Below are 20,620 nucleotides of genomic sequence, written 5' to 3'. Positions count from 1 at the left end.
AATTAAGTGATTAATTAAGTGAATAATTAAGTGATTGTTGAGCATTAATGATGAACACCTGCTGTTAACATCACTGAAGGAAAGAGAAACACAAGAACTACAACTGACTTCCAACCACAACATTAGATGAAATCAACTGAAGATAAAATATTTTTAAATCTCTCAAGATCTCAGCAGAGGAGGATTGAACAACTCCACAAACAGCATTACCTTCACTTATTACTAACCAGTTTGACTTTTATCATGCGTCTACAGAAGTTGTTATTGTAAATGAACAGAGGTTTAGATGAAGATGATTTATTGAGTTTCATTTAAAGACACCATGATAGTGGTCAGTGGTTGCTTTAGTTGGGCTCTTGACCCTTGACTTTATAACACCAGTTTCCTCTGGCTGCTGTAACTGAGTGTTTATATAACACATTTGTTATGGCACAAAAGCCAAAAAAAAATTTTGTTTTGAAGATGATTTATGGAATGATGAATCAACATTTGGTGGCTTGATTCTCTGATCTTTTCTAGGGATTATTCTCTGATAAACAGGTGATATATAACTTGTATTATTCATTATCTAAGAACTGTGATTCTGCTACAAGGCCCTTTCAATCAGATTTTAAAAACCTCTATGGTATCATGCTGACGTATACAGACATCAAGAATCAGTATATGAATCTCAACAATGGTGACCATTAAAAAAATGATTCATGCTGCAATGCATGCTGGGAGCCATGGATAAGGTTTGTATTATGGTAGTACCCAGCATGCATTGCAGTATGAATAGTTTTTTTAATGGTCACCATTATTGAGATTCATATGCTGATTCTTGATATCTGTGTTAGTTTTGGTAATGAATCACATTTTCTGTAAAATCCTTCATACTATCTGAAATTCATAACATTGCTAGTTCTTATGTTGTAGAATTTATTTTCAAATACAACTAATAATATAATCAGAGATTAGACTCTGAATGAGATCAGAGAATCAAGTCATTAAGTGATGATTGTCATCATCATACCTTGACCTTCATCATCTGTTCATACTTTTCCTTGACTATTGTGCCATTACAAATGTTTTATAAACACTCAATTACAGCAGCCAAAGAAAGACTTGTACTCAAACATCAAGGGTCAAGAGCCCAACTAAAGCAAACGCTGATCTCCATCATGGTGACCTTAAACCTTGTATTTCTTGTGTTTCTATTTCCTTCAGTGATTCTGCTTGTTAACAGCAGGTGTTAATCACTAATGAGCAATCATCACTTAATTGATGATTAATTAACTTAACTATACAATTATTATTCAATTATCATTCTGGGATCTAGAAATGTTCTATAACTCATTCAGTTTGAGTTCTGTTTCAGTCATTCAAGACACTTCAAGTTTCGGTATTATTTGAGTGCAGTGACCTCAATTTAATTGAGTAAATAGTACTGTTAGGTTTTACAGTGCATCACAACACTACTGCAAATTTCTGGTGTCATTTTTGTGGTTGTTAGGATTTTTTGTGATTGTTTGGAGCATTTACAGCCATTCATCAAAACTTTAAACACAGAGCCCACCTCAGATTGTTTTTAATCAATGCACAAATTCTAAAAACAGATTAACACTATAATTTCCTAAATGGAAACACTTTACAATACGGGTGCATGCATTAATTCATGTTTAACTAATGCATTGATAATCATATGTGTTAATGTATGACTCATGAAGAACTAAACCATTAATAATTACGGCATCAACAACTAATAAAGTTTCTTTAAGGTTAATATAGGCCTATTGTATGAAATGTATCATTATGTTATCATTATGACTTTAGCTACTTGTTGAGGCACATTATTGTTAACACATAGTGAATGTAATGTCAAAGAATGTGTTTGAAGGATGGGTAAGTTGGGCTGCAGACAAATATCAGCACACCAGAATCTGAACTCTGCCGCCGTTTTAACATTTAATCATATAAACCGTCTCTATTTTCATGCTACTACTTATTCATTAGCGACTAGTGCTTATTCTTTAGATACTAGTACTTATTCATTAGCGACTAGTGCTTATTCTTTAGATACTAGTACTTATTCAATAGATACTAGTCCTTATTTATTAGACACTAGTACTTATGCAATAGATACTAGTCCTTATTCATTAGATACTAGTCCTTATTTATTAGATACTAGTACTTATTTATTAGTTACTAGTACTTATTGATTAGATACTAGTCCTTATTGATTAGATACTAGTACTTATTTATTAGATACTAGTACTTATTCATTAGATACTAGTACTTATTCATTAGATACTAGTACTTATTCATTAGATACTAGTCCTTATTTATTAGATACTAGTACTTATTTATTAGACACTAGTACTTATTCATTAGATACTAGTACTTATTCATTAGATACTAGTACTTATTCATTAGATACTAGTCCTTATTTATTAGACACTAGTACTTATTCATTAGACACTAGTACTTATTCATTAGATACTAGTACTTATTCATTAGATACTAGTACTTATTTAAATAGTGACTAGTAACTATTATTTTTTTACTAGTAACAAATTTAATTTTTTGCTATTGACTTCTATGGGGATCTGTCATTTAGATATCAACTATTCAGTTCTGACTAGTATCTATTCCAATTGTGACTAGTACATATATATTAGATTCCAGTAGTTTTTCATTAGATACTAGTACTTATTTTTTAGATACTAGTACTTATTTTTTAGATACTAGTACTTATTCATTAGATACTAGTACCTATTAAATAGATACTAGTACTTATTCATTAGATACTAGTACTTATTCATTAGATACTAGTACTTATTTATTAGACACTATCCTTTCCTCTGATTTATCAGCCGAAGATCAAACTGTTCCTTCATCAGTTCCGCACAGCAGAATAAAAGTCCTCCGCTGCTGCATTTGTACGGATTCTTAACGGGTTTATTGCAACTACATTTAATCTTTTTCTCATCAAACAACCAGACACAATCCGTACCGGGGAAGAGTAGGCAGGGATTTTCTTCTGTTTAGAGACCATAGACTGGTGTAGACCAGCAGTTCTCAAGTGCAGGGGGTGCGTGAAATAATTTGATAGCCTTCTAGGCTACTGTAGGCTATTTTCCGGACTAATGTCACGTTTTTTATAGGCTAATGAAACACGCTGTGATTTATTCCAAAGTGACTTAGGCCAATATAATGCATTTAACTTCAAATAATCTAAATGTTGACTTTCAGAAGTAGGCTATAGGCGCGCCAAGAAGGCGTTTATTGCTGTATTTTGGTTAATTTTTGGTGTGCGCAAGATGTTCAAAGAGACCGAGACGCCCTAAAGCATGTTTTCTTTATTTTTCAAAGGCATGACATTTTGCAGTCATTTTGAATGTACACAAATAAAAATATACATTTTACTCTTTCGAATGATGTCATATCTGTATGTCTATAAATGACAGTGTATTAAGTTATTTCCCTGAGGAACAAATTGGCGCCGACCCACCGCACGCTCACACAATATTATCAGTTCACTTCTGGCATTATCAAAATAAAACAGTCAACAAAACATAGAAAGTTATTCATGCTTAATTTAATTTGTCTGTTGTAGGCCTAAAGTAGGCTATAAAGGTTGTGCCGGTTAGTCAAACTCATTTCCTTTGCTGTGAAGTCACGGATTTAGCCTATGTTGGGACTCGACTTAAATATTAATAGATGCAAATGTTAGGCCTACATTGCAAATATGGAAACTTTTGGACCGAATGAGAGATGCGCGAACCCAACGTGCGTACAATTTCAGTTTCGATACAAATAAATTCGTTTAGCCTTGGCGTTTAAATAGGCTAAATCTTGTTTGTAATAAAGAGCACACAAGGCTTTAGGCTACTGTATATTTTTTATTATAGCCTACATGGCTACTTATTTTTTTAAATCTTTTTTCTGAATACCATTTATTGGCTGTGTCATAAAGTAAGGGGAAGTAAAATTCGCATAGCCTACATGTAGTGTTTACAATGTTAAGGTTGTATTTTATTTACCGGCCTTTTACACTATTGCTGAATAGACTAATAAAAAAACGTATTGGAACTGTGAACTATAGTAACTCAGTCACCTTATGTTGTTCTAAAGGCTTACCTTCTTTTTTCGGAACACACACACACACACACACTCACACACACACACACACACACATAAAGTCCTGCTCGCAGTTGCCTATTTAATGTCATGGTGGATTTAAAAAAAGAAAAAGAAAACAAATCAAGCCGATGCAAATCTGTCGTAAAATAACCCAAAGCAGACCAAAATGACAAGTTATTACCTTAATGAAAATCTTGTGTTGCAGACCTGTGTGCGAGTGAGCAGTATAAAAAATATAATAATGAATAGGCATGTAGCCTAATTGGTGCATGCTACTTTAATTTTGACATTCAATCGCATATCAGACGCAGACTATCCAAATTTTTTAATGTGAATTATGAATGCTCTCCAAAAGTCACAATCTCTGGATTGTGGTTGTTTGGCTGGTAATTATGAACCGGTTGTTTGGATTTTATTATTGGCAGTTAAGTCTTTAGTATGGTCTATATGTAAAAATCATATTAAACGCATCTTTTCTCCCCTTAACCAATCAGCTTCTTCTATTGCCATAGTTTAGCCTGCATTACCATATGAACTCTGATTGGATGGCTGAGAGTACTCATGTTTATGTAATAATCTGCTTGAAAGAAGATATCTCCTAATATTTCCTTACTAGTTCCTTATGAGGTTGAAGATATCTACAAATTAATAGATACTAGTAGCTATTCTGTTTTTATATCATCTATTAATTTATGACTAGTAAGTATTCCAATTTTGAATAGTATCTTTTTAAATATTACTAGTACTTATTCATTAGATACTAGTACTTATTCATTAGATACTAGTACCTATTAATTAGATACTAGTACTTACTAATTAGCTACTAGTACTTATTCAATAGATACTAGTTCCTATTAATTAGATACTAGTATTTATTCCAAATGTTACTAGTAACTATTCTTATCTTACTAGTCACAACTGCTTTTTTACTAGTCTTATGTTATGACTAGTCAGAACGGCCACTGTATAGTTCAATTAAAAATCTTACTAGTAAAATAAAAAATCGTACTAGTAACAGTTGGAATAAATACTAGTATCTAATAATAGATACTAGTATCTATTGAATAAGTACTAGTATCTAATGAATAAGTACTAGTATCTAATGAATAAGTACTAGTATCTAATGAATAAGTACTAGTATCTATTGAATAAGTACTAGTATCTAATGAATAAGTACTAGTATCTAATAAACAAGTACTAGTATCTAATGAATAAGTACTAGTATCTATTGAATAAGTACTAGTAGCTAATGAATAAGTACTATCTAAAAAATAAGTACCAGTACCTAAAGAATAACTATCATTATCTAATATATATGTACTAGTCACAATTGGAATAGATACTAGTCAGAACTGAATAGTTGATATCTAAATGACAGATCCCCATAGAAGTCAATGGCAAAAATTTTTTTTTGTTACTAGTAACAAAAGAATAGTTACTAGTGACTATCGAAATAAGTACTAGTATCTAATGAATAAGTACTAGTATCTAATGAATAAGTACTAGTATCTATTTAATAGGTACTAGTATCTAATGAATAAGTACTAGTATCTAATGAATAAGCTAGATTTAACTAGATTAACCATTTCACTGCTGTTTGGTCTGGCCTGCATTAAAAAAGAAAATAAATGTCTTACGCCTTGTATTTTTTAAATAAGTTGTATTAATAAGTAAAGGCATATAACCAGTTGAATTGTAGTGCATTGAAAATAGTTTTATATAATTAGTTTATTAATTAAATTAACTTGGTCCATAAACTTGGTCAGAAAATTTGGTCCATAAATTAAACACACTTACATGTAATATTATGAAACTCGGTACACATATATTTTAAATCGCTAATATAAAAGTGAAAGTAAAGTATAAGGACGTCCGCACGGACATTTATAGTGGTGGCGCTCGCAGTGCGCTCGAATGAATTTCTATGGAAGTAGAAATGAAAAAACGTTCGCTCTGTTCTGATCGCTCGTCGCCATGGACGCGCACCGTTATGAATGCCAGTGCAGCTGCATACTTTTTAGTGTCACTTTAAAATTAGCACCATATCGGGGCCGATTGTTTCCGGTTTTCAGGTAAAACACAACAACAAATGAGTAAATGACAGATTCGCTTAAATAGGCGCTTTTACACAAAATATTCCGTCATCATTTTTTTCAGTCAGCTCTTCACTCTCGTGATTAATGAATTTTGACTCCTGTTGCTGATCTTTGCTGCAACTTTCGTTCAGCTCACAATTTAGTAAGCAAACACGCTTCAAATGTGTTTTTATTTTATTTTTGTGTATACATGTGTGTATATATATATATATATATATATATATATATATATATATATATATATATATATATATATATATATATATATAGCTTATGTTTCAAATATGAGTTAATTAACAATCGTTGGAAAGAATGATACTTTTAAACATATCACTAAACCGTCATTAGGTGTCGCCAGGCGACCGTCTTTATGAGCGAGTCATTGATTCATTCGTTCAAACGATTCGTTCGAACGGCTGAGTCATTCATGAATGAGACAGATTATGGATTGGTCGTTGAATCTTTGAGTCAACCGATTCGTTCAAAATGCTGAATCATTCAGTAATGAGAACGCGTTGCTGTGAGATCCTCGATGGTTCTGCTGTGATCTTTGTTTAACTATTTTCGCTGCTGAAACAGAAAAAAAGTCAATATTGCATCTAAAATGTAAGTGATTTGACGTGTGTGTGTGTGTGTGTGTGTGTGTGTGTGTGTGTGTGTGTGTGTGTGTGTGTGTGTGTGTGTGTGTGTGTGTGTGTGTGTGTGTGTGTGTGTGTGTGTGTGTGATTGTGTCTGTTACAGTGATTGTTTAACCCTTGTTAAAGTTTAGGCCTTGTCTTTTTGGATATATATCTTTTTATATAAAAAAAATAGCATACAACCCATATATTTTAAATGTATTGTTTGCTTTAAATTACATTGAGATTTGTATGTTTGGTAATTGAACCTGAATGAATTTTAAATGAATGTGCTATATTTCAGATCATATATTTGTTTTCCTTAAAATTTGAACTAACACTAACTTTATTCTCATCTGAATGATAGATTATTTATTTATGTATAAAATAAAAACACATTTGATTTTTCTTTTTTAATCAATGTAGAATGTGTAACTGAAAAAATAAACAGATTAGGGCTCTGTTCGAGGACAAGAAATGAAAACCAATGCAATATGATGAATGTCCAAAAGATTTTTTTGCTTTTAAACTATGTGTGTGTGTGTGTGTGTGTGTGTGTGTGTGTGTGTGTGTGTGTGTGTGTGTGTGTGTGTGTGTGTGTGTGTGTGTGTGTGTGTGTGTGTAAGAGATTTTGGTTGGATGACAGTTGTAGTTTAGCAGTACAGTTTGACAAAAGCACAATGTTGTGTTTTATTGCGATTGTACACAAATATAAGTAAACACTTTGCAGTTTGAATAATGTCCTGTATGAACAAAAGGACGGAGTATGTTTTTATGTCTACATTGTTCAATCACGCCTCACACACACACACACACAAACTATTTTTCTAATCAGATCAGGCAAATATTCTGTCTTGGCACACTTCATATAACTTTCAAACTTGTGTACTTATTTCATGTGTCCATTAAGTCCATGAGACCGTAGGGTGTCTCATTTTTCATTTTAGGTTTCAGAAGGTTGCTCACGCATACTTTGTGGTTGATATGTTCCCTCAATGCACACTTTTGCAGAGCACACACCAATGCAAGCTCTACAGCACACATCTTCTCAAAGGTCAAAGCGGGGTTACGTTATTGCCCGTCATGCACAGTAACCCCAAAGGCACCGGGGTGGCGGTGCCACCGGCTTGTTTATATATATATATATATATATATATATAAATATAGCTGCGAGCAGCGATGAAGGGCCAAAGCCGGCGGCACCGCCACTTCCGGCACCGGGGTTGCGGTGCCACCGGCTTGGGCCCGTAATCGCTGCTCGCAGCTATATTTTATTATTATTATTATTATTTTACTACCTTTTGGGCACTTTTGGGGGCCTTAACGTGCTCAAAAACTCTTGAAACTTTGCACACGGGTCAGAACCTGCGGCCATCAGGGCCGGACGGAAGATGGTACCTGGGCGTGGCAGGGGGGCTCGACAGCGCCCCCTGGAACGGGATTCGAAAACATGTCCATATATCAAACACGCTTGCATGAATTAATATGAAAATCGATACACATATAGATCTCTTCGTTTCATATATCCTTCGTACTCTTACTTTTTACGCCAGCCCAACAGGAAGTCGGCTATTATGGGTTGTTTGGAAACTCATGCTCAGGAATTTGAAACACTTCTCCTAGGGAATTCACCCGATCGTCACCAAACTCGGTGTGCATGAAGTCAAGACATTGAGGATGAAAAATTGCCAGGGGATTTTTGATATCTCGAACGGTTTGGCCGTGGCGAGGAAACGAATTTATGGCGAATAATGGAAACAGGAAGTGTGTTATAACTTTTGCATACATTGACTGATCTTGATGAAACTTCAGCAGTGTGTTCGCTGTAAGAGGCCGATCACATGGATGTGACTATTGTGAGTCAAAGTTATAGCGACACCAACTGGCAGCAGGAAGTGTGTCACTTTCAAAATGCTTTTAAATCACCCTCTTATTTTTACCCGATTTGCTCAAAACTTCATGTGTATAATGTAAACACACGGCAGATGTAGACCTGTGAAAGGATTATTGATATCTTAGATACTGTTGCCGTGGTAACACATCAAACTTTAAGATTATTTTTTGATGCTTTTGAGACTCTTAGCATACTTGAAATTGCATGAAATTCGACGGTAACATCACATTTATTAGCCAGTAGACATTTGCAAAGTTTCAGAAACGGGTGTGGTGCAGGGGCTCAGTAGCGCCACCTTTTGACAAAAGAGGGGGAGTTAGGTCTATACTTTTATCTACAATCTTAAAACTCAGTATGTATATTGTTCATATCGAGCTGGACAACTTTCTAATTTACAGTTATTAGCTCAGACCAACAGGACGTCAGATATTTTGGTTTGAATGTGGATGTTTTGGAGAATTTTTTCTTCCTCTCTCTCTGACCCTACGTTTCTCCGTGTGTTTGGGGGGAGGGGGATTTGTCTGCTGAGTGAGAATGCTTTTATTTTTGTTTTTCAAGGTTTTGGGGCCCTTAACGTGCTCAAACTCTTGACACTTTGCACACAGGTCAGAACCCGTGGCCATCAGGGCCGGGCTGAAGCTGGTACCCGGGCGTAGCAGGGGGACTCGACAGCGCCCCCTGGAATGTGATTCGAACACTTGTCCATATATCAAACATGCTTGCATGTAATAATATGAAACTCGGTACATATTTAGATCTCATCGGGCCGAACAACTTTCGTGCTCTAAGTTTAACGACAGCTCAACAGGAAGTCAGCTATTATGGGTTGTTTGGAAAATGCATGCTTTTATTTTTTATATACTTCTCCTAGAGAATTAATCCAAACACCACGAAACTCGGTCAGCATGAAGTCAAGACATTGAGGATGATAAATTGCCAGCGGATTTTTGATATCTCGAACGGTTTGGCCGTGGCGAGGAAATGAATTTATGACTAAAAAAGGACACATAAAGTGTGTTATAACTCAGTTAGTTTTACCTACAGTTACAAACCTTGGCCTGTATATTGTTCTCTTCATGCCGAACAACTTTCTAATTTACAGTTACTAGTTCCGACCAACAGAAAGTCAGATATTGTGGTTTGAATGTGGATTCTGAGAATTTTCTCTCCCTCTCTCTGACATAGAGTGTTCCCTGCCATTCTCTGTGTGTGTGTGTGTGTCTGTGTAGGGAGGTTGAGAAGGAAGGGGGGGCGGGGGGTGGTCTCTTCCAGTGATAGTTTAAACACAAAATCATAAATATGGCTATACTGCCCTCTTGTGTCCAAAATTATATTTATACGCAATTTTTTTATTTATTACATGTATTAAGCACACACACACGCAGTTCGATCGCGCCCGCGCCTCTCTCTTTCTCTCTCACACACACACACACACACACACACACACACACACACACACACACACACACAGTTCGATTGCGCCCGCGCCTCTCTCTCTCTCACACACGCACACACACACACACACACACTCACAGTTCGATCGCGCCCGCGTCTCTCTCTCTCTCTCACACACACACACACACACACACAGTTCGATCGCGCCCGCGCCTCTCTCTCTGTCTCACGCACACACACAGTTCGATCGCGCCCGCGCCTCTCTCTCTCTCTCTCTCACACACATACACACACACACACACACACACAGTTCGATCGCGCGCGTCTCTCTCTCTCTCTCTCTCTCTCTCTCTCTCTCTCTCTCTCTCTCTCTCTCTCTCTCTCACACACACACACACAGTTCGATCGCGCCCGCGCATCTCTCTCTCTCTCTCTCTCTCTCTCTCACGCGCACACACACACACACACACACACCCACACACACACACACAGTTCGATCGCGCCCGCACCTCTCTCTCTCACAAGCACAAACACACACAGTTCGATCGTGCCCGCGCCTCTCTCTCTCCCACACACGCACACACACACACAGTTCGATCGCGCCCGCGCCTCTCTCTCTCCCACACACACACACACACACACAGTTCGATCGCGCCCGCGCCTCTCTCTCTCTCACATACACACACGCACACACACAGTTCGATCGCGCCCGCGCCTCTCTCGTTCTCTCACACACACACACACACACACACACACACACACACACACACACACACACACACACACACACACACACACACACACACACACACACACACATATATATTGGAACGTGAGTGAAGTACAAAGCCTATAATAAAGAATAGTTTAGCATCCAAATACATCGCAAATGTTGAAACAGTTTGATTCTAATGAGAGAGTTACGTGAGCCCAACACCACTTACTTTCACTTTCGCTTCACATTATTTCGGTTACTTCTTGTTTATAGGTTTTTTTTAATTCTTGTTCTGTTCTGTATATCATTAAATTTAAAGGATTGCTTGTGTAATATTTTGAGTGTATCATCAAATCAGAATAATTGTCTTGGTTTAGTGATTCCCTAGTTATTTTTTAATTTATTTTTTCATTGTTCTAATCAGGTAAGGCAAGTAATATTCTCTGTGTCTTTATATATATATATATATATATATATCATCTGAATTATAAATAACTTATTTCTGTATAAAATAAAAATTCTAGAATAATCCAGACCAACCAGAGCGCACTATTCCTACAACATCATCAGTGCTGAAGCGGAACTACCAGAGCCGATCGGCAGATAGCGAGCAGATGCAGCATATGTGTTGTATCGAGGCAGGGTCAGGCCAGGGGAATCCATTTGCAGCTTTTTTATTAAGAATGGTCAAGACAGGCAGGGTGAACAATGGCAAACAGGGCAGAACAGAAAAGGCAGAGACAAACCAGGTTGACAGGCAAAGGACAAAGACCTCCAGATAAATACTGGGCTTCTGGATTTACACATTTAAGTGCTGCAAAACATATTGACCTAAAAATTACTTTAAATTTAAATGATCTCATATATGTGGCTATTGTGGTTCACGATCTTAGGCCCTGTCCCCAAATGGCACACTTCATATGAATTTTCAGTCTTGTGTACTTATTTCATGTGTCCGTTAAATCCATGAGACCGTAGGCTGTCTCATTTTTCATTTTAGGTTTTAGAAGGTTGCTCACGCATACTTTGTGGTTGATATGTGCCCTCGATGCGCACTTTTGCAGAGCCCACACTGATGCAAGCTCTACAGCACACTTCTTTTCAACAGTCAAAGCGGGGGTTACGTATTTGCACGTCGTGCACAATAACCCTAAAGGCACCGGGGTGGCGGCTTGTTTATATATATATATATAGCTGCGAGCAGCAATGAAGGGCCAAAGCTGGCGGCAACGCCACCCCGGTGCCTTTAGGTAAAGGCACCGGGGTGGCGGTGCCACCGGCTTGGGCCCGCAATCGCTGCTCGCAGCTATATTTATTATTATTTTACTACCTTTTGGGCATTTTTGGGGGCCTTAACATGCTCAAAAACTCTTGAAACTTTGCACACGGGTCAGAACCCGCGGCCATCAGGGCCGGATGGAAGATGGTACCCGGGCGTGGCAGGGGGGCTCGACAGCGCCCCCTGGAACGGGATTCGAAAACATGTCCATATATCAAACACGCTTGCATGAATTAATATGAAAATCGGTACACATATAGATCTCATCGTTTCATATATCCTTCATACTCTTACTTTTTACGCCAGCCCAACAGGAAGTCGGCTATTATGGGCTGTTTGGAAACTCATGCTCAGGAATTTGAAACACTTCTCCTAGGGAATTCACCCGATCGTCGCCAAACTAGGTGTGCATGAAGTCAAGACATTGAGGATGGAAAATTGCCAGGGGATTTTTAATATCTCGAACGGTTTGGCCGTGGCGAGGAAACGAATTTATGGCGAATAATGGAAACAGGAAGTGTGTTATAATTTCTGCATACATTGAGTGATCTTGATGAAACTTCAGCAGTGTGTTCGGTGTAAGAGGCCGATCACATGGATGTGACTATTGTGATTCAAAGTTATAGCGCCACCAACTGGCAGCAGGAAGTGTGTCACTTTCAAAATGCTTTTAAATCACCCTCTTATTTTTACCCGATTTGCTTAAAACTTTATGTGTATAATGTAAACACACGGCAGATGTAGACATGTGAAAGGATTATTGATATCTTAGATACTGTTGCCGTGGTAATGCATCAAACTTTAAGATTATTTTTTGATGCTTTTGAGACTCTTAGCATACTTGAAATTGCATGAAACTCGACGGTAACATCACATTTATTAGCCAGTAGACATGTGCAAAGTTTCAGAAACGGGTGTGGTGCAGGGGCTCAGTAGCGCCACCTTTTGACAAAAGAGGGGGAGTTAGGTCTATACTTTTATCTACAATCTTAATACTCAGTATGTATATTGTTCATATCGAGCTGGACAACTTTCTAATTTACAGTTATTAGCTCAGACCAACAGGAAGTCAGATATTTTGGTTTGAATGTGGATGTTTTGGAGAATTTTCTCTTCCTCTCTCTCTGACCCTACGTTTCTCCGTGTGTTTGGGGGGAGGGGGATTTGTCTGCTGGGTGAGAATGCTTTTATTTTTGTTTTTCAAGGTTTTGGGGCCCTTAACGTGCTCGAAAACTCTTGAAACTTTGCACACAGGTCAGAACCCGCGGCCATCAGGGCCGGGCTGAAGCTGGTACCCGGGCGTGAAAGGGGGGCTCGACAGCGCCCCCTGGAATGCGATTCGAACACTTGTCCATATATCAAACATGCTTTCATGTAATAATATGAAACTCGGTACATATTTAGATCTCATCGGGCCGAAAAACTTTCGTGCTCTAAGTTTAACGACAGCTCAACAGGAAGTCAGCTATTATGGGTTGTTTGGAAAATGCATGCTTTTATTTTTTATATACTTCTCCTAGAGAATTAATCCAAACACCACGAAACTCGGTCAGCATGAAGTCAAGACATTGAGGATGATAAATTGCCAGCGGATTTTTGATATCTCGAACGGTTTGGCCGTGGCGAGGAAATGAATTTATGACTAAAAAAGGACACATAAAGTGTGTTATAACTTAGTTAGTTTTACCTACAGTTACAAAACGTGGTGTGTATATTGTTCTCTTCAAGCCAAACAACTTTCTAATTTACAGTTATTAGTTCCGACCAACAGAAAGTCAGATATTGTGGTTTGAATGTGGATTCTGAGAATTTTCTCTCCCTCTCTCTGACAGAGAGAGTGTTCACTGCCATTCTCTGTGTGTGTGTGTCTGTGTAGGGAGGGTGAGAAGGAAAGGGGGGGGGGGGGGGGGGGCTCTCTTCCAGTGATAGTTTAAACACAAAATCATAAATAGTGCTATACTGCCCTCTTGTGTCCAAAATTATATTTGTATATAAATATATTACGTATGTGACTGAGGATGTTGTGTTTTATAGCGAGTGTACACAAATATAAGTAAACAGTTTGCAGTCTGAATGATGTCCTGTATGAAAAAAAATGATGGAGTATGTTTCCACTGTTCACACACACACACACACAGTTCGATCGCGCCCGCGCCTCTCTCTCTCACACGCGCGCGCACACACACACACACACACACACAGTTTGATCGCGCCCGCGCTTCTCTATTTCTCTCTCTCTCTCTCTCTCTCTCTCTCACACACACACACACACACACACACACACAGTTTGATGGCGCGCGCCTCTCTCTTAAGCTGGAGTGTGTGTGTGCGCGCGAGAGAGGCGCGCTGGCGCGATAGAACTTTGTGTGTGTGTGTGAGAGAGAGAGGGAGAGAGAGAGAGAGAGAGAGAGTGAGAGAGAGAGAGTGAGAGACAGAGAGAGAGAGAGAGAGAGAGAGAGAGAGAGAGAGAGAGAGAGGCGCTGAAATCATTTTATACGGAAATCAATTATTTATAATTCAGATGAGAATAAAGTTAGTGTTAATTAAAATTATAAGGACCATTTAGTTTTTCTGTTCTGAATATCATTAAAACAGAAAAGGCAGAGACAACATAATGATGAATAATCTTAAGATATTATATCGTATGCTATGTGTTGTGAATGTAATGGTGTGAAAAATTTATAATTCATCAAACTTTGTTAAATAGATTAGTTGCTTTTCAATCAGATGCAGAGAGAGATTGAGCAAGGAATGATCCACATTTCATTAAGATGGGGGAAGTTGGAATATTAAATCAACACCAGTATTTCATTTAACATACAGCAACCAGCATTTAGTCTTTGTGGTTACCAAACATTATAATTGCACTACTGCCCTGTACCCCATGAGTTTGATTGGAAAGATGTGTTGTGTCCTTTAGTGTTACTGATTTGGTATGAACCCCCCCCCCTTTCTTCAATCAATGGTATATTCCTCGCGTGTTGCACTCTTCTGTTTGCGGGAAGCACTATGAAGAGAGGTATATGTCTCCGTTAATGGACAATTCAAACAAGGTCTTAGAGCATATTAAATAGAAGTTATTATGAAATCAGAACGAAATATTGTGGTGATACTGTTGGTGACTCTGTTGTTTGTTAAATAAATGGTTCTTCATGTTTAATATAGTACATAAACTGTATTGCTTTAAACGTGCGATTGTGTCATATTTCTATGAATGTTATAACACTTTAAGTATCAGTTAATGTCCTATCCTCATGGGTATGAGGATGCTTGTTAATGTTGATTTGGGTTTCACTTAATTTCATTTTGATGACATGAGTGGTTAATCTGTGCTGTACCGAGTGAAATGCGCGCCAGTAATCAACGGTTCATTCTGGGTAATGTAGTTCATGATTTAAAGCATGTTATGTGTGTTAAGAAGAAGCTGAAACTGTGAATTGTTTATTTAATATTGTAAGTTGCCTGCATATTAGAAATATGGGACAATGTACTAACTGAATGATGTATTTGCAGATTGTCAATCCAGAACAGATGATTGATTGTAACACTGTCCCATTTTATGATTGCAGGTATGAGTTGTATTCTTTTGTTTCATTATTGTTTTATTAATTTTCTGAATTCATAAATCTTATTAGTTCTAAATAAAAAATATGCCTTTGGCGTTAAGCATCTTATTAAATGGAACCACTTAAGATACTGTAAAGAAAATACATCTTGTAATAAGGTTTTGCGGGAAGCACTCTGAAGAGAGATTGTCAATCCAGAACAGATGATTGATTGTAACACTGTCCCATTTTATGATTGCAGTAAACACGCAAAAGCGAAAAGACGTTGCTGGTGTTTCTCTTTATTTGGGGCTGACCCTGTGGTGCGTCTACTGATCCGCTACATGAATACACCCATGTTAAACATTACAATTTACTTCCATTGCATATCATAGGACACATAAGCGTAAAATATAATTACATTAATAAACCTGTACAAAGACCTCCAGATAAATACTGGGCTTCTATATTACACATTTAAGTGCTGAAAAACATATTGAGCTATGACATCCTATGACATTAAAAAGTATTCTATATTTAAATTATCTCATATATGTGGCTATTGTGGTTCAAGATCATAGGCCCTGTCCCAAATGGCACACTTCATATGATAACTCGGTCTTGTGTACTTATTTCATGTGTCCGTTAAATCCATGAGACCCATGGATGAGGTGTCTCATTTTTCATTTTAGGTTTCAGAAGGTTGCTCACGCATACTTTGTGGTTGATATGTGCCCTTGATTGCGCACTTGATGCACCCAAACTGATGCAAGCTCTACAGCACACTTCTTTTCGACAATCAAAGCAGGGTTACGTTTTTGCACCTCGTGCATAATAACCCTAAAGGCACCAGGGTGGCGGTGCCACCGGCTTCTTTTTATATATATATATATATATATATATATATATATATATGTATATATAAATATAGCTGCGAGCAGCGATGAAGGGCCAAAGCCGGCGGCACCGCCACCCCGGTGCCTTTAGGTAACTAAAGGAACCGGGGTTGCGGTGCCACCGGCTTGGGCCCGCAATCGTTGCTCGCAGCTATATTCTTTGTTTGCTTTTGCATTTGTGTATTTTCTTCTGATATCCTCAATCAAAAGAAGAGCTCTTTTGATAAATCAAGTTTGAGAATTCAATATGCAACTGTCTACTACAGCATCACCTCAGGGAGTGCATTATAGTCTCCCTGAGGTAAAATTTGATTCATTTGTTGCAATAGGAGAGGAAGAATTTTGCAAACTCGTTAATTCATCTAAATCGACAACATGTATGTTAGACCCTATACCGACTAAACTACTGAAAGAGATGCTTCCAGAAGTCATAGATCCTCTTCTTAACATCATTAATTCGTCTTTATCTCTAGGATACGTACCAAAAACCTTTAAGCTGGCTATGATTAAACCACTTGTTAAAAAAACGCAACTTGATCCTACAGAATTAGTCAATTACAGGCCGATCTCAAATCTAACTTTTCTGTCAAATATACTAAAAAAGGCAGTATCCTCACAACTATGTTCCTTTCTTGAAAGAAATTGTATCTGAGAGGATTTCCAGTCAGGATTTAGACCGCACCATAGCACTGAGACAGCTCTCATTAGAGTCACAAATGATTTGCTCTTATCATCTGATCGTGGTTGTATCTCTCTATTAGTGTTACTTGATCTTAGTGCTGCATTTGACACCATTGACCACAACATTCTCTTAAATAGACTAGAAAACTATGTTGGCATTAGTGGAATTGCATTAGCATGGTTTAAATCATATTTATCTGACCGCTATCAGTTTGTAGCAGTAAATGAAGAGATGTCTTATCGATCACAAGTTCAGTATGGCGTACCACAAGGCTCAGTACTAGGACCGCTGCTGTTCACTCTGTACATGCTACCTTTAGGAGATATCATTAGGAAACATGGAATTAGCTTTCACTGTTATGCTGATGATACTCAGCTCTATATTTCTTCCAAACCTAACGAAACTCACCAATTCACAAAATTATCGGAATGCATAGTTGATATCAAAAATTGGATGACTAGTAATTTCCTACTACTAAATTCTGAAAAAACAGAGATTCTAATTATTGGACAAAAAACTTCCACACGTAATAACCTAGAATACCGTCTAATACTTGATGGCTGCTCTGTTAAGTCTTCGTCGTCAGTTAGGAACCTGGGTGTGCTCTTTGATACCAATCTTTCATTTGAAAGTCACGTGTCTAGTGTCTGTAAAAACGCATTTTTCCATCTTAAAAATATATCTAAATTACGTCATATGCTCTCATTGACAAATGCGGAACAACTAGTTCATGCGTTCATGACATCAAGGCTAGATTATTGTAATCCTCTACTGGGTGGTTGCCCTGCACGCTTAATAAACAAACTACAGCTAGTTCAAAACGCAGCCGCTAGAGTTCTTACCAGAACCAGGAAGTACGACCATATTAGCCCGGTTCTGTCAACACTGCATTGGCTCCCTATTAAATATCGTATAAATTTTAAAATATTGCTGATTACTTACAAAGCACTAAATGGTTTAGCTCCCCAGTACTTGAGCGAGCTTTTTCACGTCTATTGCGATCTCAAAGTTCTGTCCAGTTGATAATACCTAGAATATCTAAATCGACTGCTGGCGGTAGATCCTTTTCCTATTTAGCACCAAAACTTTGGAACAATCTTCCTAACATTGTCCGGGAAGCAGACACAGTCTGTCAGTTCAAAGCTAGACTAAAAACACATCTCTTTGACCTAGCATTCACATAACACTCTATAGACTTCTATAATTCAATATAAGGCTGCTTAGATTAGGTCAGCCGGAACTGGGAACACTTCCCTTAAATAATGATGTACTCGTTACATCATAAGAAGAATGGCATCTATGCTAATTTTAGTGTCTTTGTTTATCCCGAGGCTTTCCCGCAGCCTGCCGGCTCCAGGCCGTTTCCAGATCTGACGAAGGACTTTCGCCTGGACCCGATGACAATGAAGTGCTGAAGTGCCAACTAGCCTTTCCCTATGGAGGATCCCTATACCACTCTACAGATAAAGCGTTGTGGAATTTTTCGGTTCGCGTACCTACCCAAAGTGATAAGATAAAATAAAATTCTGCATCAAAATTTATAGACAAGACAAGTAGTTTGTTTAGGCATGGTTTGTAAGGAATTACAAACCTGCGCACATATATTCAAACGCACATAACTATAGAATCAATTCTTAATGCGCATGTGAACGCCATCAGCGTCTATCACAGGTTCACGTTTAAAGTCTGTTTAGAGAGAATGGTGACGTCTTAGCGGCCCCTAATTTAATAACAAATGATCATTTAGACGGAAGTGAATCAATCAAAACTAACTTTAGCTGGAAAAAACATTATTCAAGAACCACTATAAAACCAAACCAATCTCTGTTACCTTAAATTATATGTTTATCTCTGTAAAGCTGCTTTGAAATAATCTACATTGTTAAAAGCGCTATATAAATGAGGATGACTTGACTTAATGGGAGAATTAACTCTTTGATTATCCAACAATGCATTGACTTTTGCACGTGGCGAATTGGATGAACTTTCTTTATTGGCCCTATGGAAACGCTTTTTATATGTCTCAGTTTTAGTTTTCGCCTTTGCCAGCTGTGCCTCCAGTTTTTCAATCTTTTTTTTTTTGTTTTCTCTTCAAATTTCTTCGAATATGTTCCCCTTGACGGCGTTGCCTGAGACACAAAATATTTGTTAGGATTTTTAGTAAGATTTTTGTTCGTTTTCAATATGTAAATTTAGGGGAAAATAAACAGTTGATAATTGTCCTTCAAATAAATCTAACTTTCTAATGATTTATGTATCTAAACTTCCATGTTCTAACCTGGGGGGGCCTGGCTCAGGCTGATTTTCAGGAGCTTCAGAAATATTAGGAGAGTTGGGTGGTGTCTCTGACTGTAGCAAAGAACTGGCTCTGGCTCTGGCCCTGGCTTGCCTTTTTGCCTCCTTCCATTTCTGTCTTTTTGCCCTTTTCTCTCTCTCACTTAACTCATTAATACCCTTCTTCTTTCCAGCCTCTCTGTCTTTTTTCCATTTTCCCCTCTCTTTCTCAAGGTACATTCTTCGTCTCTCTGGGTCAGCATCAGGGCATTCCCTATATCTAATTGCTATCTCAGCTCCACTTAGACTCATTCCTGGAAAAAATTATAATATTTCAAAACAATTCAAAACTTTCTCTTACAAAATCCCCTTTAATTGGTCCAGCTAAACTAGGCTTGCCTAGTCTTATTTATTTACATTGTTAGGGCTGTATTTTTTCAAACAGTCAATGAAATTCATGTCAATCTTTTATTACATAGGAAAAGAGGTTTGTAAACTATCATCAAATTATCATCATCATCAAAACACCTGCTGATAGTGAAATTGCCAAAAAAGTTCACATCCACTCATGTATAGAATTTACTGTTATAATATGTGTTATAACTGTGTTATAACTGTTCTAATATGTGAAAAAAAAATCTAAATGTGGCAAAAACTGCAAATGTCCTCCCTGTCATGAACAATGTCCACCCTGTCATGGAAGGCTTGGTGACAGGGTGGACAATGACAGGGTGGACATTTTTGGCTAAAGTTAGCACTTAATGAGCACATGGTGTACAGCAGTTAGCAAAGTGATTCACTGTGGAAGCTGACTGTGCACTGTTTAAAATATATATTTTGAATTTCTGAAAAGATTTTATATTATTAATATTTCACAATGTCATCATATTGTGTTTGTAGTTGCATGTTGTCAAGCTTAACATGTCCACCCTGTACATGTTAAGCTTGACAACACGCAACTACAAACACAATATGATGACAATTAGGAAATATAAGTGCAGATACTTACTGTGTGTGCTGTGCTCCCGCACCCCTGACATTTGCGGTGTGAAACGCTGTTAGTCCTCCTCGCAGAACTTTGTGGTAAAGCTTTCATTTCCTGTAA

General features: G+C 37.6%; 1 protein-coding gene across 1 annotated transcript in view; it reads left to right on the top strand.

The window, feature by feature from the left end:
* LOC143710629 (uncharacterized) overlaps nucleotides 1-20,367 on the top strand; it is a 32,040-nt gene extending 11,673 nt beyond the window's left edge. The window contains exon 4 of the mRNA XM_077201608.1: nucleotides 18,573-20,367. Coding sequence (XP_077057723.1) covers nucleotides 18,573-18,615 — 43 coding nt within the window. The 3' untranslated portion in view covers nucleotides 18,616-20,367. The remainder of the gene's footprint in view (nucleotides 1-18,572) is intronic.
* The last annotated feature ends 253 nt before the right edge of the window (nucleotides 20,368-20,620 follow it).

This window comes from Siphateles boraxobius, unplaced genomic scaffold, assembly GCF_051911475.1.
Source record: "Siphateles boraxobius isolate OS27281-9 unplaced genomic scaffold, OSU_SipBor_1 48, whole genome shotgun sequence".
NCBI lineage: Eukaryota > Metazoa > Chordata > Actinopteri > Cypriniformes > Leuciscidae > Siphateles > Siphateles boraxobius.
This window is presented reverse-complemented; position numbering and strand designations above follow the sequence as displayed.